The following is a 24,077-nucleotide window of genomic DNA, read 5'->3' as shown; positions in this document are numbered from 1 at the left end:
CGCTGGATATGGCTGCAGAGGGAGGAGGCGCAGGGAGCCTTGAGCCATGCAGGGGGACCCGATAGAGGCAGCGAGTGAGCGCAATGAGAGACCGGAGGTTGGCAGGGAAACTAAGGCAGCCATGGGAGGAAGATTCCACGCAGAATGACGAGTCTGGCATCAGGAAGCTGGAAGTGGCAGATTGAGCCTGATAAAGCAGTCATGCTGCTGAGCCCAAGTGTGGGGCTGTGTTGCCACGGAGCTGTCATCAATGCATGTGACAGCAGGAGGTGATAGAGCAGACGCAGAGGGAAAGCACGTGCCTCACGGGGGGACCACTGCCGTGCCCACCACTCCTGACTGGAGGGGAAGCCTTGCTCCCCTTCATGAAGTCACACGTGCCAACTCCTGCTTGCCCAGCCTCCTGCCTGGGACAATGGGATAGAAATAAGCACCAGCAAACCTCATAAGCAAAGAAAGGGGGGGAAAAAAAAGGAAAAGATTTGGTACCAACTTTCCCAAAACAGGAGGGAAATGAATAAGTGTAATTAGGATTGAGAAAACAAGCTTTTCCCAGACCACCTTTTAACCTGAAAGAAGCGGAGTACAATGATTTAATTAGGGAAATGCCAGAAACAAAGTGTACTATGAGACTTAAGGGCATTAAGCTGCTAATGAATGGGGCCTGGGGAATTTGGGGATGCTATCTGGTTGGTCCAAAATCAGCAGAAGTGGCCCAAAAGGAGAAACCTTCATTTACTACTCATTCCCTCCTCACAGTAGCGCTGGCGTCTCCGTGTCCAAGGCCACCCTCCCCTTCCAGAGCAGTACAGGGAGGCACCTCTGGTGGGTGTGCACCTTCTCGAGAAGATCCTGGCTCATCTGCTGAGCAGCTGGTGACTTCATGGGACTGTCGTGAGGAAATATGTGAATACGAGTAGAGCACTCAGGACTAAACGTTAAATATGAGTCAAATCAGGGAAATGCAAATCAGCACCACACTGTGATACCATGTCATGCTGGCTAGACTGGCCATTATCAAAAAGACAGAAAATAACAAATGCTGGCAAGGATGTGGAGAAAGAGGAACCCTCCTACAGTGTTGGTGGGACTGTAAATTGGTGCAGCCATTATGGGAAATGGTGTGGTGATTCCTCAAACAACTACAGGTAGAACTGCCATACGATCCAGCAATGCCACTCCTGGGTATATACCCAAAGGAATGGAGATCGTCCTGTCAAAGAGACACCTGCACTTCATGTTTATCACAGCTCTACTTACAATAGCCAAAAGTTGGAACCAACCTAAGTGTCCATTAATGAACGACTGGAAAATGTGGTATATACTCAATGGAATGCTACTCGGCCATAAAAAAGAATGAAATACTGCTATTCACAGCAACATGGATGAACTTAGAGAAAATTATGTGAAGTGAAATAAGCCAGGAACAGAAAGAGAAATACCACATGTCCTCACTCATAAGTGGGAGGTAAAAAAACAAATAAATTTACAAAAAAAGAAAAGAAAAATACAACAATCACAATAATTTGTTGAACTTTCAAAAGCAGAGAACAGAACTGAGGTCACCAGAGGTGGGAAAGGGGGAGGGGGAGAGAAATTAGTGAGAAATTGGTAAATGGCTGCAAAAATGACTACATTGTGTCATGTTGAATATACTAATTATACTAATTGAAGCAGCACATATTGCACACAGGTACTGATATTCAACCCTGTACCCCATTGATATGTACAATCAATCATATTTGAATAAATTAAATTAATGAGTTAATATTTGTGAATCAGTTAGAACAGCGACCGCCACAAAGTACTGTGTGTTGTCTTGTTATCACTGCCCCTGGATAGCAAATGGCACAGATGTTCCTCTGCTAAGCACCAGCACTCAGTACTCTGAGCAAAAGCCAGACCTGGCTCAAGTCCCTCTTCATTTCACTGAAGCAAGGGCTTTGGGTTAACTCGAACTTTTCTGCCTGTGCTGAAGTGCTTGGTAGACCATGTGGCACTCAGCAGAGGCAATGGCCCAGCCTCGCCCTCCGGTCTCTCAGGTCACAGGCACAGGTGGTGGCAGGGATGTCTTCCTGGCCAAGCAGAGGCACCTAGAGAGCTTCTACTGACACAGAGCCCCAGATCTTTGGAATCAGGAGTCTAACGAGAAGCCATGTAGGCACCATGGGCTTCTCTGATTTGGGATTGCCACATATCCCTTCCCCATTGAGGAAGGAGACCTGCAGGCACATTCTCCTACCTTGCTCAGGTCCCTGCTCACCTGTGCCTGGGGAGCCTTCCCAACCATGGTCACTCACCACCAGCCTCTGTCCCTCTGCCCCACTGTTCTATCCCTCCTGATCGCTGCTGGCCGGCCCCACCTGCCTGCAAGCTCCGTGAGCGCAAGGTGCTGCCTGTTTGCTTCTCTGCTCTACACCAGTGCCTGGCCCACACAGGCACTTAGTAAGCACCTGCTAGATGATGAATGAATCATCCGATCACGGGGGAAATGTGCACACTCTCTCTTGGATGAGGGCCTATGGATGATTTTTCCGGGGAATTTTATAAAAACAATCTATACCAGGTCTTCAGGTTAGGCTAGTCGGTCAGAGCAAATGAGATCTGTACACCACTTGCACTGGAATCTCTTCTAGTACTTATTAAAAATGCAAGTTCTAGGGCTGGCTAGTTAGCTCAGCTGGTTAGAGTGCAGTGCTGAAAACACCAAAGTCCAGGGTTGGGATACCAGTGCTGGCCAAATGCCAAAAATAAAATAAAATAAAATAAAAAAAGACAGGAAGAAAAGGTAAGTTCTCAGCTTATTCCAAACCTACTAGGTCAGAATCTCTGGGTGCCAGGGAGGGCCCAGGAATCTGGATTTTAACAGCCTTCTGGTGATACTTATAGATCCACAACTTGAAAGCCCTAATCTAGCTTGTGGTAATGCTCCTGGCACATGAGAGTTCTACGGATCTGAATCACTACACAAAAATAATTCTCTTTTCCTGTCCTTCAGTTGCTCAACAAATGGGTCATGGCCAGAAATAGTCAATGTGGCTCTCTGAAGGTTGTACTTGGGAAGAGAGGTCGTGGAGGCCACCTGCACCCCGAGCCAGGGCTCTGGTGGTATTTAAACCCGGCTGGCAGGCAGGCTGGGCTGTGTGCCAGCAGCCAAATATACCCTTGAAGAGCAGGTGTCTATCCGGCTCAACCCTTGCTTCTGGATTTGGACAGGCGATGTGGCGCACCCCAGTGTGTGGGACTTGATCATGAAAGAAACCAACACCTAGAAAAGGGAGAGAATTTAAGTTCACTCACATTCCTAGACTCGAGCTGCTACTGCTGCCCTCATGCAGACCAAGTTGTTACAGGAGAATGGAAGCGCTGGCTAAGACAGCCATCTGGCACAACAAACCCAGTGCACGCATCGGGGACCTGCTCATGGAGCCCGTGGGTGCCCGGCCGGCTCGCGGTGTACTCACCGGGCATCACGCCCTTGATGTCACTCTCGGGGCTCATGCAGTTCTTCTGTGTGAAGTGCAGGACCAGCTTCTTTGCAGACTCAAACTGCTGGGTAGCCATTAGCCACCGGAGGGACTCGGGGAATATCCTTCAAAGACACAAAGGGAATTGGGAATGTCTTCCAGTTCTACAGGGCACCGGGAGTGTGGCTCAGGGGGTGGCTGGGAGCCTCACGGGCAGGTCGCATTCACAGTCTGCCCACGATGGGTGCTCTGGGCATGCAGCCCAATCAGGGGCGATAAGACTGTGGGAATGGAAAAGTTTCCAGTTTTCTTTTCAAAAGTGTAAAAATTGAGACTTTCAATATGTGGCACATACAAAAACATTCTACCAACCGCGTCCAGAAATCAGTGTATGTCTTTCAAAATAACCATGGATTTCTAAACCATGTATAAACAATTCATTGAAGGACTGCTTTTGTTGTATTTTGTCACAAAAAAAAATATTAATAGAATGATTTTAAGTTTTAAAAATGCCTCGACATGCCCAACCTGGCAGTTCTTTTCAGTGTGTCAGCACTGGAAGGCTCACTCTCACAGGCCTGCCCTTCGGGACTATTTCCATTTTGCTGTGAGCTGAATGTCATTTCTCCCTTTGACAATGCCAGAACACACTAGTTTTCAAGTTTTATCAGCAAAAGGAGCTTTATTCATTCATTTATTAAGAGGATGTCTTCTAAGGAGCCCCAATGGGGGGGAAAAGCCCTAGTGTTTTATTATCAATTAATTTTGTAAGTTTATGTTTATGACAATATTTACAAGTCAGTCAAAGAGAACAGTGTGACTGTTTTGAGCAGGGGTTGGTGCACTTTCTCTGTAAAAGTCCAGTCAATATTTCAGACTTTGTGGGTGAATTGGTCTCTGTCGTAATTCCTCAACTCCACCCTGCAGCCCCGCACCCACAGGAGTGGATGTGGCTGTGTGCCAAAAAATTTTATTTCAAAACACGAGGCAGAATCCTGACTAGGAGTGACAAAAGTGGACAAAGTTGAAGATGATAGTGACAGCTCTTGCAGCCTTCAGCATTCCACTTACCACTCTATTTTATTTTAGTTACATAGTATCAAGAAAGCACAACTGACACTGGTAAGAAATCATTGTAACTACTTCACACCAGCATTGCAAGCTCAGGAGAGTCTTTAATTAAATGTATCCAGAAGCTGGAAAAAGTATTAGTGGTACTAAGGTCTGAACGTTGGCATGTCCTTCCCCCTGCCCCCACACAAATTCATATGTTGGAACCTAATACCCAATGTGAATAGGATTAACTTATAAACGGAGCCCCAGAGAGCTCCCACCCTGGGAGGACACACAGAAGGTGCCATCTCTGAGGAATGGGCCCTCACCAGACACTGGATTTGCTGGTGCCTTTATCTTGGATGTCCCAGCCTCTAGAACTGTGAGCAATAAATTTCTGTTGTTTATATATTATCCAGATTAAGGTATTTTTTTTATAGCAGCAGGAATGGACTGGGACAAGTGGTAAATTTTTATTTCAAAGTCATATCACTAATGATATTAATAGCTGCTGCTGCTCCCTTACCTTTTTGAAGAAAAAGGTATTTTCTTTTCAGTTTTTTATCTGCCGTGACTGTATTGTACAGAAAGAGCTGGGCTGGCTCCCACTGCATGTGGTGGTACATGTGGGATGGTCTGATCTGAACGCTGACCTGGAAACTTCTCAAAGAGTCACAACCTGTGCCCCTGAGCAGTTGCACAGAGGGGCAGGAGGGCTGTGTGCCCTGGACAGAGCTCTCACTTCACATGGAAAGCCACAAAACCATGTTACAAATTGTAGGTGCTGATTTTTTTAAAAAATCAAAGTTAATGTTTGTTCTCCTGGCCTCCACCCATGAAAAATTAATTTTGAATAACATAATCCCAGCAAACAGAAACATTCAGAATATAACATAACATGCATCGATATTATACAGATATTAACACTTTGCCATATTTTTATTAGATCTTTTCTTAAAATGAAATAACCTAACACAAACGCCAAACCCCTATAGTTTATGTTCTTATCTATATTATTTCCATCTTTCTGATGTATCTGGGTTGATGTCTTTTTCTAATTTCTTGAGATAAACATACAGATCATAAACATTAATTTTTCTAATATGTATTTATGACTTCAAAATTTCATCTAAATATCATTTTAGCTACATCTGTGATTTGATTTTAAACATTTTGTTATTCCCATTGGGGTTTTTTCTTACCTATGAAAAAATATATAAATATATTAATCTGACAGCACAAGTTATTTTGCGGGTGGTCTCTGAAATGTTAAAACATGGGATATGACACGTGGAAGTATGTGTCCTTCTAAAATAATTTAAAATTATTTATGTCAAGTGTTTATTGAACTAATTCCATGGCAGGAAATGGATTTTGAGAATCAAGACCATGAGCGAAGGCCGTGCAGGGAAGAGCAGGGCCAGAGGCAGAACAGCAGGGGGAGCCTCAGCCCCACCCTCCGCCCTTGGGCCAGGATCCCTGTGCCCAGGGTTGTGGGCACAGGAACCTGTAAACAGTGAGGAAGAATCTCTAGGCAGAACACAATGTTTTCACTGCCCCTGGCAATCTCAAGTCCTGGTCCAGGGTTTATCCTTGAGCTTTCCCCACAGGAGAAATTGTAGAGATGAGCTCACAGGGGAGAACTGTAGAAATGAGCTCACTCTACACGGTTCTGATGGCTGGATGGGGGTGAGTGACAGTTCATGAAAAATACAAAGTGGCGTATACTGAGCAGCATCGTTCTGTCTTCAAGATAAAGCCCTGCATTATGCAAACACGACGGACATTTTATTACTGGAACTCCATCCATTGAGGTATGATCCCAGGAAGGATGCAGGCCCACTGTGCCTCTTGTCAGGGCTTGCAGGAGAAGATTCTCTCCTCTTCCCAGATGCCAAAGCCACAGGCAGAGACCAGAGCCCCACGTGGAGGGCCTCACGTGCAGCCAGTGGGTGCAGATGATGGGCCTCGGGATGTGGCCTGCTCCCCTGCGTGGCCAGCCACTATTACTCGTCTTTGTCACCTCCAAATGGGGTCAAAAGAAAATAGAGTTTGCATAACTAAAAATTGACAGCAGTAAATAAACATCCTTATGAGGAGTGATGACGAGCAAGTTCCTTTCTAGAAAGTCTCTGAGAATTGCAAAGCTGGCAGAAAAGCTTTCAAGGATAGCATAGTGTGAACTTAGGATTTAAGAAGTGGGTGCGGGCCTCTTTTGGTGCTCACACTTTCAATGGGTCACCAAATTATTTTTTCTGATATGCACTGAACCTTTTCACTACAAATCCATTTCAAATGAATACATTCCTGACCTCATGTCTTATGGCAGGAGACCTCTGTAAATGGATAGACAGATAAATAAAGTAAGTACACACGTGTACGTGTGCCTGCGTGCACACACACATGACTTACAAGAGATTTGGATGGAAGCCTTGTGGTATGGCATGCAACGGAGCTCTGCTTGGGCTGTCTTGGAAGATGAGCAGGTGTAGGTCAGGCCTGGTGTGCTGTGGGTGTGTGTGGTGGTAGGACCCAGAGGTAAGACAGGGGATGAGAAACAGTGTGTTGTGTTTAGGAAGCTGCAAGCTGGTAAGCCAGAATGCCGGGTATGAGATGAGAAGACCTGGGGAGAGAGAGGCAGGGCCAGGCAGAGGAGATGCTGAGCATTATGGAGTCTGTGAGCTGCAGCCACAGGACCAGAGAGAGCTGACATAAAGAGAAAGTGGTCTCCCAGGAGATTTGGGCATTAGGTGTTGGGCAGATGCCACACAGCTCAGACGGCATTGCAAACCGCCTTCCTCACGACTGGCTTCATGATCTCCAGGCACCGTTCTACCAGTTCCCCATGTGTTTAATTCTCTTGAGCTCATTCTGCAATGGTACTATTATTATTCCCATTTCATAGATAGGAAAACCCAGGCAAAGCTCAAGTGTGTTGCCCAGGATTACACAGCTACCTAACAGGACAACTGGGATCTGAACCCACCAGATGGTCTATATAGAGAGCACAGACCCTTAACCTTGGTGGATGTGACAACGCAGCCATCCCGGATTGCCTAGATGGCACTCAAGTGCCTGGAACTTGGGAAGTACTGTTCTAGTGAAGCTTCCTTAGGTGTTCCAGGCAGCCACGAGCCCACAGGGCGCATGTGTGGGATACTTAAGCTTTACAACACTCTCCATGGATTCAAATTTGTTGCAAAGTCATAAAAAATTAGTCGGACTGTTGGCCTACGAGAAAACGCAGAGGCAGTTGTTCTAGTCTGGATAGTGTGCAGTGTGGTCACATAATGGGAACGTGATGAAATCTCTCCTGACAAGTACATGATGTAAGAATGCCACGCACATTAAAAAACTGTGCAGAACCTGGGAGGAACCTGCTGAACCTCAGAGAAATGGATCATTTTCAACAAAACATAAAAAAGCACAGTAGGCAGTGGAGGTCATTTCTGCCGGGCGTACCCTCACACTCGGATGGCTGCAGAGCGACCTCAGAGCCGACTTCTGCAACCATCAAAGGTGACTGACGTAAAAGCCACAGGGGCTTCCCAGCAGAGGGCTTGGCAGTTGCTGCAGAAGTGGCTGTGCTGGGACAGCAGGGATTTTTGTCATTTTTGCGAATCTTTGTAGTTGTCTGTTACCGCAACACATCTGTGAGGAGAGGTGTGAGCCCCAGATGCTGGAACAGGAAGTCGGGAGTGAATGGTTTGCAGGAGAGGAAAAGGAAGTTTCCGAGGCTGGGAGTATTTATCTTTACTATGGGGTGGTACTGTTATTATCCCTTTATACAGATGGGAAAACCCAGGCAGAGCAAGTTCAAGAGTGTTGCCTGGGATTACACAGCCAATAAACGGCAGAGCTAGGATTTGCTCCCTGCCATTCTGACTCCACAGATTTCCAGGCTGGGAAGACCTAAAGGATCTTGAAGTCCATCCCTGACAAGTGGCCATGCTAACTTGTCCCCCAGGGCTTCGGCAGGAAGGATGTGGGCAAAACGAAGTCCCCACTTGTCCTGCTCACGTCCTAAACCCCACATGGGAGGAAGGGGCAGAGCGAGGACAAAGAGCTGCAGAGCGGAGGGTGTTTTGCTCTTGGCTCCTGAAGAACTGTTCAGGACGAGGGCGCTCCCCAGAGCACGTGTGGGAGCTGAGGTCACGCAGGGCCAGGAAGAAGCAGGCACAGGTGCTGCCGGGCTGTGTGCGTCTGAGGTCCCTCGGGCTAGAGAGATACCAGCTTGCTGTGGCACCGAGCACGTTTCAGAGTCCTCAGTGAGGTGTCTGCACAGTGGTGGAGGCTTGAGGACGTCTCCTCTCGCTGTGTCGAGTGCTTGCATGGAAGGTGTTGCCGACAGACCATGAGCACGCTGTGCGGACGGCACAGGAAGCCATGTTTACTACCAGGTGGACACTGGGCACAGCCTGCCCTCAGCAGCACATACAGGCAGCTGCCTCGGGGCACTGAGCCACCAGCTCAGCCGGACTCCTCCCCTCTTTGACCCACCTCATCCCACGAGCAACTCTGGGGACCATGGGCAGAGTCTCTCTTTCCTCCTGATGGCAACACACCCAACGGACCTCTCACTCCAAGGAGAATGATGATTGGACCTGAGCCTTTCTCAGAAATATATTCAGGACAGGAAGAAGGGCCACAATCCCTTTTTCACAATTCTAGGACCCAAACGCATTGCAGTTAACTTGGCAACAACACCCGAACTGGCCTGGACTCCATGGAGGCAGGACCTGACCTGGATGGGAGCAGATGTGGCCTCCACTCGCCTCTCCTCCTGGAACCTCTGGTATGACCAGCAACGTTCGCGTGTTTGATGAGGGTGTAACTGCAGACCCCAAGAGTGCAAGAGTGTTCAGCACAACGTGGTATTTCAGATAAGCTCCGGCAGCACCGCATGTGGACAATGAGTGCCGAGCGCCTGCTGGTGCAGGGCCGTGGGGGTGGCACAGCTCCCGTCACCGTCCCAGCCACAGCTGGAGGCAGGGTGACCATCCCGGGACACAGCTGAGAAAGCGGGGTCAAGGAGTTTGGCTACGGGATTAATTCTCAATTAAGCAAATCACAGACAAATCCATTTTCTACTTAAAAATTAGAACATTACAGATTCCATCAATGTATTAATGGATAAACAAAACATGGTATGTCTATAAATGAGAGAGTATTCAGCCTTAAAAAAGATTGGAATTCTGACACATGCTACAACATGGATGAGCCTGGAGGACATCATGCTAAGTGAAATAAGCCAATGATAAAAAGATAAATATCGTGTGACTCCACTTGTATGAGGAAACTAGGAGTCAAATTCATAGACAAAGAAGGTAGAAAGGGGGTTGCCAGGGCTGGGGTGGGGAATGGGAGTTTGTGTTTAATGGGTGCAGAGTGTCAGTTTGGGAAGGAGAAAAGCATTCTGGAGATGGACGGTGGTGAGGCTTGCATAGCAGTGTGAATGTGGTCACTGATTTGTACACTAAAAATGATAAAAGTAGTAAATTGCACGTTATGTATATTTTGCTATAATGAAAAAAATATTTCAGAGAAGATGAAGTCTCCTGGACCTGTCATGCCAAGCCCAGTGCCCCTGGCTGCCCCTTCCCTGTATTTCCCCCTCCCCTGGAGCTCACCCTTCATGGGGCAGGTGTGTGTCCTTACAGAACACACTCAGGGCACATGCACACCTCCTGTGCTTCCTTAGCTGCATCACACTACCCCCATATTTCAGTGAAAAATGCCAGTTTCATTCTAAAAAATTCCGTTCTTTCCAGATTGGCACACATTTGCCCATCTGGTGGTCTAGAGAGTGTCCTTCCCTTCGGGTGCTGTGCACAGTGGCTGCCGTCCCGAGGGCCTGCATGGAAGCACATTAACTTCCCACCTGTGAGCCAAGGACACTAATACAGGGTTGACTGAATTTCAGAACAATGTCATTTTCCTGCATGAATATGGAACATAAAACAACCTGTGGATTGACAGGTCCCTTACCCCGTGGCTTCGATTAATCTAAAAACAACCAAGAACCACAAATTAAGTGAAAGAGGCCTCTGACTAAATAACAAGGAGGTTACCTGGTCCACTCATGGAAAACAAGACATGCTTCACAGAGGAGCCCTTGGGGTCTTACTCAGATGGTGAAATTCTAGGTGAGAAGGCCCCAGGCAACAAAGGGTGGGCAGAGGCTGGGGGGAGCAGGGTGGGCTGATAGCAATGAGGCCTGAGGGCTGAGGGCTGGACCCTGCAGGCAAGTCCACAGCACAGGTGTCCACCTCCTGCGGGTGGGCTTAGGAGCTGACTGAGTGGACTTTACATGTGGACGCTTCTGAAGGGTCATACTGTGTAGAACACAAGCTCTTCGTGCCATAACGACAGCCTTTCAATCACTCACCAAGCAAAGGCAGAGTTACACAACAGGACTTCAGACTCGGGGGGGGGGGGGTCTCTGCTTTGCACTTAACCCAGACCCTCGGGCCCCATGACTAGACCCTGCAGAGTAAGTGCCCTGGCCAGGGCTGTGTTAACAGCAGAGCAGGCCCAGAATCTGGGTCTTCAGACCTCTAGACTAGTAGAATTTTCTCTACATCATCCTGTGTTTAGAGCATTGCTTAAAAAGCAGGGAAAATGTATTTTAGAAAGATTCCTACCCAAATTAGCTACAATAAAGTGTTGGTTCTTAAAAGTTACACAGACGATTTCTTTATGTGGCAATCTTTTCCCAGTGGTATCATGCAATGATGCGACTGTATCCAGACAACTGAGTTTCCCTGTGCTTCCTTAATCAGTCCCACCACATCGCTCCTCAGAACTGCATTGTGAGCACGCAATTCAAACAAGCATAGCCCCTCCGCCTCTCCTCCAGCCCTAGACTCTCTACGTGCTTTTCAGAGCACGGTGATTCCTGGTTTAACAGCAAAGCACTGCTTCTGATACACATCCCCATCTCGGTCGTGGCTCCTGCAGTGGAGATCTGGCTCAGTCTCAAGCCTGTCTGATTTACATCTCATGGATCTCTTCTACATCTTAGGATTGTACCTTGTGTAATCAATCGCTCAGCAGAATCACTAATCAAAATGCAATGCCATGATCCTTTCATAATAAATCTAAATACTGTGAAGTGGATAATTTTTTCTTGATGTCTAAAAATAAAATAGATTATTCCTCTATCCAGGTGGAGAATCTGACATAAACAAGTATACTATGCAGGTTGCCTTTTTGCAAATTCAGTTAACACTCACTCTGATAAAATGCCGATTTGGTAATTCTCTGTATAGAAGGCACGTTTATCCTCTTTAATTTACTATACTAGAACACTTACTCAAAGAAAATAGAGGGAGGAAATAAGACTAACCTCTAATGCTTTATTGAATTAATTTTACCCGCAAGTCATTCCTTTATTTATTTTTCAAAGTATTTAGTTTTAGGGCGATACCTGGGTAGACAGGTGCGCCTTCCCTTATGTGATTTCCGCATGACATCATTCACGGAATAAACAGGTACTGACTGAGCACAACCAAGTGCCAGGGAGGGACTGGTACGGAGACGAACCACACATGGTATCTGGGCCCTGAGGAGCTCACTATCTAGCTAGGGAGGAGAACATGTAGATTAATAAATGCCTGACAAGGGAGGAGTTTCTGTCAAACAGGCCTGCCCAGCGTAGAGCCAAGGACACCAAGTAGGGGCTGGGGGAGGGGTGGAATCACAAAGGCTTTGTGGAGACGAGACTTCCCCTGGATTGTTATGTTAGAAAGGCTGTGGACTGTACTAAGGGTGTTTCTGATTTGGAGAGGTGATTCTAGCTGCTGACACTCTGGGGTATTACCAAGTACCAGAGTTTTATGTAATAGGGTGTTTCTGATTTGGAGAGGTGATTATAGCTGCTGACACTCTGGGGTATTACCAAGTACCAGAGTTTTATAAGATTCTAACGGCATTTTAAAAAAATGAAATTAAATCCAAGGCTAGAGTTGACTTAAATACCAGTTGGGGGAATATCTTTAGTTTCTGATTCAAAGCTTTTTTCAAAAAGATATAGGTTTGGCTCCTGTAGATAAGCTTTCATTTAGATTTTTATTTTTCAGTGTTAGTTCTGTTGGTATTATTTTTTTTTTAAGGTGAGAAGGTTTGGTTTAGGGTATAGAAAATGGATAAATTTGTGCTCTTTTTTTAAAATTAAAGTTTATGATTTTCATTAAACTTAGCAATGTAGAGAGAACGGATGAGTATCATAAAATCAAATAAAGATTGGCCCTAAGGATGGTTAAGCCACAAGGTTCTCCTAAGGCAGACGGACTCACTGCAAATCTCTTGGATGAAAAAGTAGATTTTTCATAACTCAAGTGACCATCCCATTAATTTGTCACATAAGCTCAGAATTTTGTGTCTCTTGTTATCCAAAGTGATATACACCTAGGCTCCATAATTCTTCTGCTACAGAAAAATCGTGGAGGTAACCTGTCAGGAGCCCCAGGTCTGGACGCCAGCTTGGTAACCTTGGGCAAGTCTCCTTCCCCCTCCAGGCCTCAGTTTCCCCACATCTGAAGAAGAGGGGTGGGGCACAACACCATGGCCTTGCCTGGCTCCACCAGTCTCCGTGTACATTTAGGTCTGATGGTCACTGTTGCCTCTTCTGAAAGGTAAAAAGAGATGCCGATCACGGCAATGCATTGGACAAACGTTCTCATGCTGCCTTAGGTTTGTGCGAGCAGAGTCAGTCAGTACCTAAAACGTCTCTGGAGCTTAACCCACTCTGACTGGGTAACAATGGGATAAATTTAAAATGCTCCTCAGTTCATATTATTAGCAGGCAATACTTGGAATTCACGTAAAACACAGATCCATCTACAATCTATAACCGTGAGTAGAGCTGGGCTGACTCTCCACCTCCCTGCTCCTGCTCCTTTCAATAATTAATCCACATAAGCAACTGTCAGGCCTCAGGAAGTATAAGGAACACAGGGCATTCAAAATATAATGCCGTAGGGGGAATTAATGAGGCACTTTTGCAAATGATAAAAAAAAAAAAAGAATGTGATGCTGCAAAACCACCGGGGAAGTTAGTGGACAGAGGAACAGTGGGTTTCTGTTGCTGCTGCTTCTAACTAGGATTTTATTGGTACCTGTGTATCAGTAGCCTGTCCTAGGAGGTACAATGAGCCTCTCCCCCTGCTGAGTCCAATGCCGGCCCCTCCCCAGCATGATGACAAATGGTGCCACAGCACTGACTCATCATCCAGGGGATTTCCTGGCTGATCCCGCCCCAAACTCACACCTGGCTCTGGAAGGTGGCCTTGCCAGCATCACACACTTGTCCCAACTCCAGCTGAAACAAGTCACCGTTGGGCCCATTTTTAGGAGCAAACATTATCTGTGAGCCACATGGTGCCTATGGGTGGAGGATGAAGATGGCGCCCGTGGGAAGTAGGGGAGACGTAACCCAAGATAGCTCCAAAAGGTTTTTATTGGTCCTCCAGTATTTCCGCACTCGTGAACCCTGCGTGATCGCTATGCTCAACATGTTAGTACAAAATGCTTGCCCGCGTGATCCTTTAATTGATTGGTTAGTTCATGGAAAGCCCCTACTTGCTTGCTTATATAAATTGCAGTGTAACGGCAATAAAGTGGAACTGCCCTGACACAACCCCTGCCGCATCTGAGTGTCTCTTTCATGGGGCTGGGTTGGCGGGCAGCAGGCTCACTCTTCCCCGAGATCCCTCGGTCCCAACACCGGGGGTAATCCTGTCAGCTCCTTCTCTTTCTGGGTCTGTGGGAGGACCCCAGGTGCGCCCCCGCAAGTCACCACTTACTAGCCAATTCTGATGAGTGAATGAGACCGTCCTACCCCTCTGTCCAGGACTGCCACTCTTTTGGGTCTCCTCAGCCTCTCTCTATCCATCCACGAGGACGTTCCAGTTCCCAGTGCAGCAGTCACCTAGCAGCTAGCACCTAGACATCTCCCTGATTTCTGCAAGTTGCCAACAGCTCAGCACCCACCCCACTGCCCTCACAAATCACACGTGCAAATACACACATGTGCGCACTCTGCTCTCAGTGGCCCGTGTCCTCCCAGGGCTCGCAGCTCCACGGTGCGGTGACTAAGCTGAGGAGCTGCTGGTCTTCATGCCGGCCAAGGAGTGCCGGCCAGAATCCAGACCCCGGCCTCTCTTACCATCTATGGGACCTTAAGCAAACTATCGAATCTCTCTGTGCTTTGGTTTCCTCATCAGCACTGGAGGCTGTCCTCATGGCCACTTCAGAGGGTCTTCAGGGAGATTAAAGGAGCTGCTGTGTAAAGTGCTTAGTGGGGCTGTCTAAGAAACAGACCTTCAAGAAATGTTACAAATATGTAATATTCTGGCCAAGATATTTCTAATGATATTTATAAGAACCAAGAATTAGGAGCCTTTACATACTGGTATTGTTAGTCCCTTATCCTCAGAGAACACGTTCCAAGACTCCCAGTGGATGTCTGAGACCACGGATAGCACCAAACCCTACATACACTGTGCTTTTTTCCTTATGTACAAACCCATGATAACATTTAATTCATAAATTAGGCATTGTAAGAGATTAACAACAGTAATAATAAAACAAGATAATTAGAACAGTACAATGTAACAAAAGATGTGAATATGGTCTCCCCCTCTCTCAAAATATCATAGTATTTTTGGACTATCATTAATCGCAGGGAACTGTAACCACGGAAAATGAAACCGTGGATGTGGGGGGATTACTGCATTAAAAAAAAGAAACAAAAACTGGACATTTATCTAACCTGAAGCTATTTAAATGTTTTATAATGGCTTTCCTCACAGAATTTTAAAAAATTAAAATGCCTTTTAGTATGCACACTTTTCCCTAAGGATTTCTGCACAACCCATCTCCCCAGCCAGCACCCTCTTTATGATGGCCTGTCCTCACGGCCTCCGTTCCAAGTTTGCCTTTCATCTGGGGGACTGGCGCTAAAACTTATTCTCCAGTGTTACGCAGCACATCTCGGTCTTTCTCTAATTTCCTTGATATTTCCCACACAGCTTATTAGACTCTTACTGCTTTCCCAGATGCTTTTGGTGGTCCCACTGATCGCAACAGCTCTTTTCTCACATCGGAAGGAAATTCCAGCTGAACACAGCATAGTTAATAATCCACCGGCTTCACGCATCTCTCACACGTCTGCTGTTCTTTCTCCAAGTGGTTCATGCAGAATACATGCTAGGAGAGTCCAACTAGGTCCCTGATGAAAAGTCCTGGGAGAGAGTGCAAGAAAACCACACCCAAATGCTTCCTGCAGGGGTGGAGGGACGCGTGGGAAGCAGAAAGCACCAGGAGACGTCTGATGGCTGCCTGCGGAGCGGTGAGGTGAGCAGGGCAGGGAACCTTCCCCTCCCGTTAACCAGGAACACAGCCATGACTGAAGACTCCAACACGCATGCACACAGGTTCACGTCCGACGTGCAGACGTAAGCACTTTCTTTCCTCACTTCCAGGAAGACCTAGGACTCCGCTGCCTGGATGGTCCCTGCACTGGACTTGGACTGGGCGATCCAGTTTCACTGACCCCTCAAGGACGGCGTTTCTTTCATTTCACTACAAAACCTCAAACCCTCTTTCACGTACAAAAAGTGTGTGTTCTACACAGCTGACTCAGAGGATCTCCTTTTGCACGTTTTTAACATCTTTGTTCGAAATGCATCAGGTCCTACATTCGCTATGCAGGAGGTCCAGTGTTTTCTTCTGCCACAGGGTGCTGGGCACGTGACTGTGCTCCTCCGGCTTCTGCCCTCAGCAGCACCCCTGGGTGCTTCTTAAAACAGACTGCAGGCAGCCTGACACATTGCGCTTCAGTAGGCCTGGGGCCAAGTCTGAGGACTGTGTTTCTAACAAGTTCCCAAGTGATGCTGATGCTGCTGGTTCAGGGACACTGGAAAACCAGTTTTCAATGACTTTCCCACACTTCTGAGTATTCTAGGGAAGGTTTCTTGATTCCTCGGTTTCCCCATCTAAAAACAGGAATAAACCCACCAACCAATTCAAGAACACTATGGTTAATATATCCTCACACTTAAGAAGCTTACAGCTCATCTTGGGAAAAACATGCCCCTAAAATTTTAAGACAAGCTCAAATCAACCAACATCACAGTGCCCACATCTTCCACAATGGAGGCACAAGACGTAACAGTGTGATGTTCCCCTTCCTTGCTGGGCTGTGCCACGAGGTTACGGTGGCACCCCTGATGCATAGGAAACATGCTTGAAGAGGAGGAGACACTCATGTGCCGGGCTGGCCGCCCTCTTGGGGAGCTTACTGAATGGGCAGGCATCACATTGTTCACCAGCACACGTTGGGTGCAGAGCAGACGTGCACTTATTCCTGTTACAAGTAACAGTGTGCACTTGGCCCCCCGGATGGTGACAGCACGTGCCCATGCTGTGGGAGAGTGGCACTCGTGTCTTCATTATCTCTTGGAATTCTTTCTTCCTCTGGTTCCCTCCACTCTTCACATAGACACCAAGCAGGCCGCCTTCTCATGCCTGCGCCACTCCTTCACAGTGAATCCCACCCAGGAAAGTAGTTGTCACTGGTCCCAAGTATTATCTTCCCGATCTTCCACTGCAGTCTTCTGAGATATTCAGGACCTGGACTTCCAGATACAGGACCAGGTTGTGCCTTGCACAAGGGCTCAAAGCCGAGAGAGGTGCTCTGTCACCAATCACGCTCCCTGGTGTAGGCTGCAGCCACTGAAGGGACATCTTTTCCCAGTTTGTGTGATTAGAAAGCAGTTGCCCTTCCCACCACCCCTCGTCCATTTTGGCATCTCCTGCCACTTTATCTTCACAGCAGAGATAGGTAGAATTCCTCTTAGACTCTCCCTTCCTCATATTCTTAGGATCTTGAATTCCTCCCCCTCCACCATGTGTCTGCTGTGACTCTGGACAAATTCCACATTTATTCCAGAAAATGAATCGGTCAACTATGACTCCATTCCAGATTAGCACTGAAGCTCTAGTGCCCTTTCCTATGTGATAATAAATGCCCAAACAAAATTACTAAATGAGCATTTCTGTCTGGTCCTAGTAGCCAGAGGTACAAAGACTGGGTGGGTCTCAGCCTCAGGCATCTGCATCCATCAGTGGAATTACCCACTACTTTTGACAGGGTTTATGTTCAGGTAGAAAATGTACACAAGTATCCTCCCTTCTTCTGTTCTTGCTTCATGACAAAGTGGCCAACTGATTCTGCAAAGCATTCTGGAGTACCAACATCCAGGTGAGCACACCCTTTCCTGCTCTCTGGCCACTTAGCTTCTGCAGCGCTCCCTTTTCCCTAAGGCCTGTAGTAAACAACAGCTGGCCCCAGGCCCAGAGGCTACGTGTGTTATAGTGTTATGGGCATCCCCCAGCAGCTCGCATGACAACACTAACCTCCCAGCTGGGTTCCACTTGCTGGGGCACAGATCCGTCATGTGGCCCATCTTCCGCGTCACCAGAGAGCATCTGGACTCACTCCACTCCACCCCCGAGAATCCCTGCCCAGTCTCTGTGCCCATGTAGTGCTGCTGCCACTACCTCTCCCTGGCCAGCTTCTCCACCCTCAAGGTCATTTCATTCCAGAACATTCTGTAACCTTGTAGCTGCTGAAGGGCTGCCTTTTGATTTTCTGTAGAGTATTTTCCAATGCTTTGACATCTGGGGCCTTGCTGATCCTGGCAAGACTGCCCCTCCCAGTGTTAGCTAATTCCTAGAGTGAGTAAAGGATTCACCTGTGAGTAAATGTTTCCCATGCAAACAATCCAATTCAGAACCCACATCCCAACCACCTCCTGTATGAGGCTCTCACACTCTCAGTCACTATTCCCCAGCTCTCATCACCCCAGAACAGGTATCAGATGAGTACAGACAGTCCCTACACCCAGAGCCTGCAGAAGTTATCCAAATCATCCAGTCCTAAACCTTCTTACCATGCCTCACATGTTCCATCCTGCAGAAGCCTCGATAAAGGCTCCTGCCCACATTTCCCCCTTTCCCTCTGCCTCCTGACGGACCCTGGTGCTCCCCCGTGTGGCCTTCTGTGACATGGCATGCCCCCTCCTCAGGAACTATTAGTAATAAACTACCTTTTCAATGGAAGTTGTCTCCTCAACTGTTGACCTCACTATACTGGATAATAATAAAAACTACATTTTAAAACAAGCTGCAGCTTCAATCAAGTCTCTAAACTCTTCTTAGTGGCTCCTCCATTTCCCTCAAGATCAAAACCCTCCTTCTCAAGGCTCTCCCCCAGCAGTTATTTCATTCAGTTGCACTACAAACTTTAATGACAGGACAAAATTTTAGGCTCCACTCTACCCTGAGCCTGCACATTTCATGGAGCCCCAGCCTCCCCAGTTCCAGTCACCACTTTCTCTCTTATCCTCGTGCCACGTTGGATCCACCAGCCAGTCTCACTTGGGTCACCTACAAAGCACCTCTCAAATCAGACCTCAGTGGCTGAAACCTGCCCATCCCCTAGTGCCATGATGTGGGCCATGATATCACCCACAGGCCAGCATAAGAGTGGGCTGGCTCTGGTTCTGCCTCAGCCCTCGCCCACCCCATCCACTCTCCACACAGCAAACAGATCCACTCAGAGCATATTATTCCTCTACCCAAAACCCTTCAATGTGTTTTTATAGCTGCTTGGAATAAATCAATGGTGCTCAAGTCAGGGTCTGACACCACCCACATCTGTGAGTCACCTTCCTCTCGCCCTTTCGTCCATGCTCCAGCCACACTGGCTCCTTCCTCCTCTTCCAGAATGAGCCGGGTGGATGCCAGCTTTTGCCTTGGCTGCTCCTATTTGCCTTGAACACTTTTCCACCCAGAACTTTGTGAGACTTCCTCTTTCTGACATTTAGATCTCAGCACAAATGTCACCTCCTCAAAGACGTCTGTCCTGCCCACCCAACTTGTCACTCTCTGTTGCACTGCTTTATTTGATTTTCTTCACAGTGCTGATTATATGAAAGCATATGGCTGGCTTGTTTATGGGTTTACAGTCTGTGGGCTCCCCACCACCCCCTGTAATGTATTTTTCGAGTGGGTTTGGACTAGTTCATGTGCATGTGCAGTTATCTAGAACACTTGGTCTCTAGAATAGCACTGGTGTGGGGGAGATGTAACTACTCAACAAACACTAGCTAAAGTAACCTCTCTTTCAGATGGCTCTATTTTCTGTAGTTCCTGAGATGCAAACTCCCCAATCCACAGATTTTGGCCCTCTTAATGGTTTCCCCATGGTTCTGTTAATTTTGCCTGTGAGCTCATCTTTGACAAGAATTGTCTTTGGTGTGAGTTTTAACAGCCTACATGGGAGGCTCTGTTTTGGACCCTCAGGGGTCCAATGAGTTTCACTGGTTCTTATATTGATTTCTGAGCCTTAGAGATTGGCTGGAATTCGGAACACATAAGCCATGTGTGGTGCAGACTTCAAGGCGAAACTTTTTCTGCCCATAGGGTGCGGTAATCAGCTAGCTTTGGGCTGAGTCCCTGTGGTGGGCAAAGATATTCCAGTCCTGTTGTGACTAACAGTTTCGACTCCTTGCTTTATTCAAAGAGGGCAGTTCTAATTGCATTAGAGGCCTGAAAGCTCAGCTCCATCCCCCTGGGCAGGTTTGTAACCTAAGCTCCTTGGGCTTCTTTCTGGTTCTGATGCCCTGTGAGCTGCCTTCGTGCTGCTACTGCTATCCTCTCCTTGGTCTGGTCCTTGGGAACTTCTCTTTCTTGCACTGGAGTTCAGCATTGTTTTTTTTTTTTTAGTTTTATACTTTATCTAGCATTTGTGTGTGTGTTTGGAGGGGTCCCTATCCATTCAGTCTATCGTCTTGACCAGAAGATCCCTTCTGGCCAATCTCCACACCATTGTCTTTACTGCCCCTACCCCAGGAACTGCTCCTTGGGGATTTCGCTTCCTGCAGTTTGGCTTTTAGTCTTTGTTAATGCACGTGCTTTCACCTCTGCTCTTTGGAGTTACTGCAAAGTACCAAATGCACTGCTGGGCACCCTGGGTACATGAAGTAGATACTTGATCATTAAAGAGAGCAAGTGACTTTCAATATTTTGTTACCAACAGCTGGTCGTGCTAGCTGGTGCTGCAGCTCACCCTCTCTCCCCAGCAGGCCACTTCATCCTGTCAAACAACAGAGCCTCCTGCAGCAGACGGGAGGAAAGGTGGTGATGAGGGAGATGATAAAAAATGGTAGGCACACCCCAGTAGTCTTTAAAAACCAATAATTTTCATGGAGCCTTTCAGGACTGGTAGCAAAGTTGATTTTTTTAAACTATCTCCATTACACCCAGACTGCTATACCTATGAAGAAGTGATAATAATAATAGCAGCTAATATTTAATATTTATGAGCACTTATAGACCAGACTTGTGCTAAGCACCTAATAACACAAATATACAATAATACAATGTAAACGTACAATACAAATAACATAAACCTAAAATATAGTAATTACGATTATCATAGCAGTTAACATACATAGGGCAAGAAGTGAGGTGCACCATTTTAAGTGCTTCTCATGTGTTAATTCATTGACTCCTCCCAACCCCATGACTGACCATTATGACTGAGAGCTGATAAGCCAAAGGCACAGAAAGGTTAAGTGACCTGCCCAAGGTCACACAGCTATTAAGTGCCTGAGCCTCCCTTCCACTCTCCCTCCAGGCATCCCCTTTGTGTGTATTATTTTAGTCTTCAAAACGACCCAATGAGATAGGAGCTATTATGACCTGCTCTTACAGAGATGAGAAAAGTGGGGCTCAGAGAGATGGAAAGCAGGCCGCTGCAGACGGGGTGTGGCCAGGAGCGGGACCAGCTCTACCCAGATGCAGTGCCAGAGCTATAAGCACGTGGCGCAGAGCCTCAGGACCACCAGACAATCGTCCACCACACACACACGCTTTTACATGTTAACGTCCCCTCCTGGATGCCTTTTCAAGTCGTACAAATTTGTTCTGAAATTTGTGTACTTCAAATGATTTTTCTTAGGTTTTAGGATGTATTTAAATAAATGAGCATCTTGCCTTGCCTGTCATTAAACCTCAATATATTTCTAAAATTTAAAGAAAACAAACAGACAAACAAAAGAACCCCAGCTCTTTCCTGCACAGACCAGCCTTGCAGACCTAGAGCTGATCCAGGAAGCCTATCTCTGCCACTTCTCTTCTGTCAGGTGTCCTCCTACCTGGGAAACACCCTGTCTGCCCTTCTAGGAGTGTGAGTCTCCAAGAGGCGGTGTCCCCCCACATTTCAGGCCTTTAGCCCCATGGGCCAGGAGATAGCACTGGTGCCCCTGGGCAGGGTGGAGGTCAGGAGCAGAGGAGGTGGGCAGGGAGGGTCTTGGTGCAGGGACAAGGGATGGAAGCTGAGGGATGGCAGGGGACAGTATCATGTGTGGTAAGAGTGGCTGGGCTTCAGGTCCAGGCTCTGACACGTGCCAGTAAGGGACTGCAGTTCTGTCCTCTGTACAATGGGCTGCTAAGATATGAGGACTGAACCATTTACTATTTGTAAAGTGCTTGCAATCTGTGCCTGGCACAGGGCAAAGCCCAGAGCAAGCTTTTATTAGATAAATCAATGCCCAGTGACAGATGCCACAAAAGAGGGGACAGGAAGGGCTTCTTTAGAAGATAAAAGGAAGAGAACTGCTGGCTCCATCCTGCTCCAGGGAAACAAATCTCATTCTTTGCCTCTTAATACCCTGCTGAAGGCGAAGGAACACGCCTGGCTCCTGAGGCCAGGGAGGGAGGGGTGTGGACAGCCGACTTCAGGGCGAGGGCTGTAGGAGGCGCTGGCAGAGGAGCCCAGTTCTGGCAGCTCTGGCTGTGGATGGTCTCCCCGCAGGGTGGCCCCTTTTTCCAATCTGCTATTGCTGGCCCTGTAGCTGCTGAGGTTCTCATGACACAGAAAGCAAGACCCAGGCTCATGAGGAAAACACACCTGCACCCGTGTTCCCCACTATTTCTCTGCAGGGGGACCCACTACCAGGGTGGTCTGGGGGCCAGTACCATCAAGTGAAAAGGCAGGTGCTTGCTTCCCTCCCTGGCACCTTAGGAAAGAAAGCCCGATTAACACCCTCTCGGCCCCATTGAACACTGGAAGCAAGGACACACCTGCCTGGGTGAGCCAGAAATTTGGTTTTCATTAGTGACTATAGAACAGTGATACAGTGTAGCATGCACAGTCTACACTACAGCATATGGTAGTTGCATGCAAAGTGAGCGTACATGGAGGGGAATGGGAGGGAAGGGAAAGAAAGGAGCTATTTACCAAAAAAGGCAAAACAATCCTTTTTTCCTAAACCTTTCTTTATCTACAGAGCAGTGGTTTTAAATCTTGGTTAAACACTAATCCCTTGTAGAGTTTTAAAAAATCCAGCTGCCCAGGTCATACCCGCAAAACCAGTGTTTTTAGTGTTTTTTTCCAAAGTCAACAAGTCAAAAACTTAAAGTGACACATGGTTCTAAAAGTCATATTGCTCATCTTGAGCAGCAGTGGGCAAACTTTTTTCTGTAAAGGGCCATACTGTCTCTGTTGCCTCTACTCAACTCTGCCTCTGCAGCAGGAAAGCAGCCACAGGCAACACGTACATAAGCACAGGCGTGTGACTGTGTGCCAATAAAACTTTATGTACAAAAACACACGCTGGGCTGGATTTGGCCCATGGGCTGAAGGGCTGAAGGGCTGAAGTTTGCCTACCCCTCACCTAGAGGAGATGAAAACTTTTCTAAATCTCTCCTTTAACACCTCCCTATTTCCTCTTCCCATATGAGAAGCCCCCCCACCAAGTCCCTTCATAAAAATTCACATCAAAATAACCCCGAGGGGTGGGCTGCGGCACACAGACTGACTGTGGTCAGTTCTGGAGCTGGGTATGGGGCACATGGGGGTTCATTACACTCTTGCGTCTACTTTTGTGTATGTCTGAACATTTCCCAAGATAAAAAGTTGGAAAGGTGACATTTTTAAAAAGAGAGAGGAAAATCCCCTCAGTCAGAAAAACCATAAGGTGAAGGCAGCGGGGATCCAGGGGCACGGGGGTGCGGGGGGTACTCACGACCAGTAGAGCAGCATGAGCAGGAAGGGGCAGATGATGAGCGCCTGCAGCACCTGCCAGTCCCGGCACAGGGCGGCCAGCCCTGGCATGAGCAGCTGGCCTGCGGTGGCCACGAAGCTCGCCACCATCGTGATCATGAATCGTTTTCCAGGGGGGCACAGCTCTATGCCTGGAACACAGAACCAACAAGAGAGACATGAGTGTCCTGTCTGATGGCTGGGGAGTCCCGGGGCGCCAGGGCCAGGGCACTGCTCAACTGATGAGCTGTGAAATCGTTGGTACATGCCACCTACCACAAGAGCCCTGTGCTGTATGCCTGTGTTTTACAGATGAGTGAACCAAGGCGCCCCACCAGGAAGAGAGCAAGGTCACTGCTCAGGTCACAAAGCAAGTTGGTGGCAAAAGGGTGCTGTGATTCAAGAGGGTGCTCAGAAACTGGGAAGTGCTGCTTCTGATG

At 47.5% G+C, this 24,077-nt stretch overlaps 1 protein-coding gene across 3 annotated transcripts in view; it reads right to left on the bottom strand.

Moving 5' to 3' along the window:
- SLC22A23 (solute carrier family 22 member 23) overlaps positions 1-24,077 on the bottom strand; it is a 171,888-nt gene that overhangs the window by 24,236 nt on the left and 123,575 nt on the right. For 2 of the 3 annotated variants that reach the window (XM_063096051.1, XM_063096052.1), the window contains 2 exons: positions 23,621-23,789; positions 3,465-3,592 (listed from right to left, as the gene is read on the bottom strand). In XM_063096051.1, coding sequence (XP_062952121.1) covers positions 3,465-3,592; positions 23,621-23,789 — 297 coding nt within the window. Of the gene's footprint in view, positions 1-3,464; positions 3,593-23,620; positions 23,790-24,077 lie in introns of those variants that run through there. The other variant, XM_063096054.1, reaches the window with a different exon arrangement.

This window comes from Cynocephalus volans, chromosome 5 (assembly GCF_027409185.1).
Source record: "Cynocephalus volans isolate mCynVol1 chromosome 5, mCynVol1.pri, whole genome shotgun sequence".
NCBI classification, from domain to species: Eukaryota; Metazoa; Chordata; class Mammalia; order Dermoptera; family Cynocephalidae; genus Cynocephalus; species Cynocephalus volans.
This window is presented reverse-complemented; position numbering and strand designations above follow the sequence as displayed.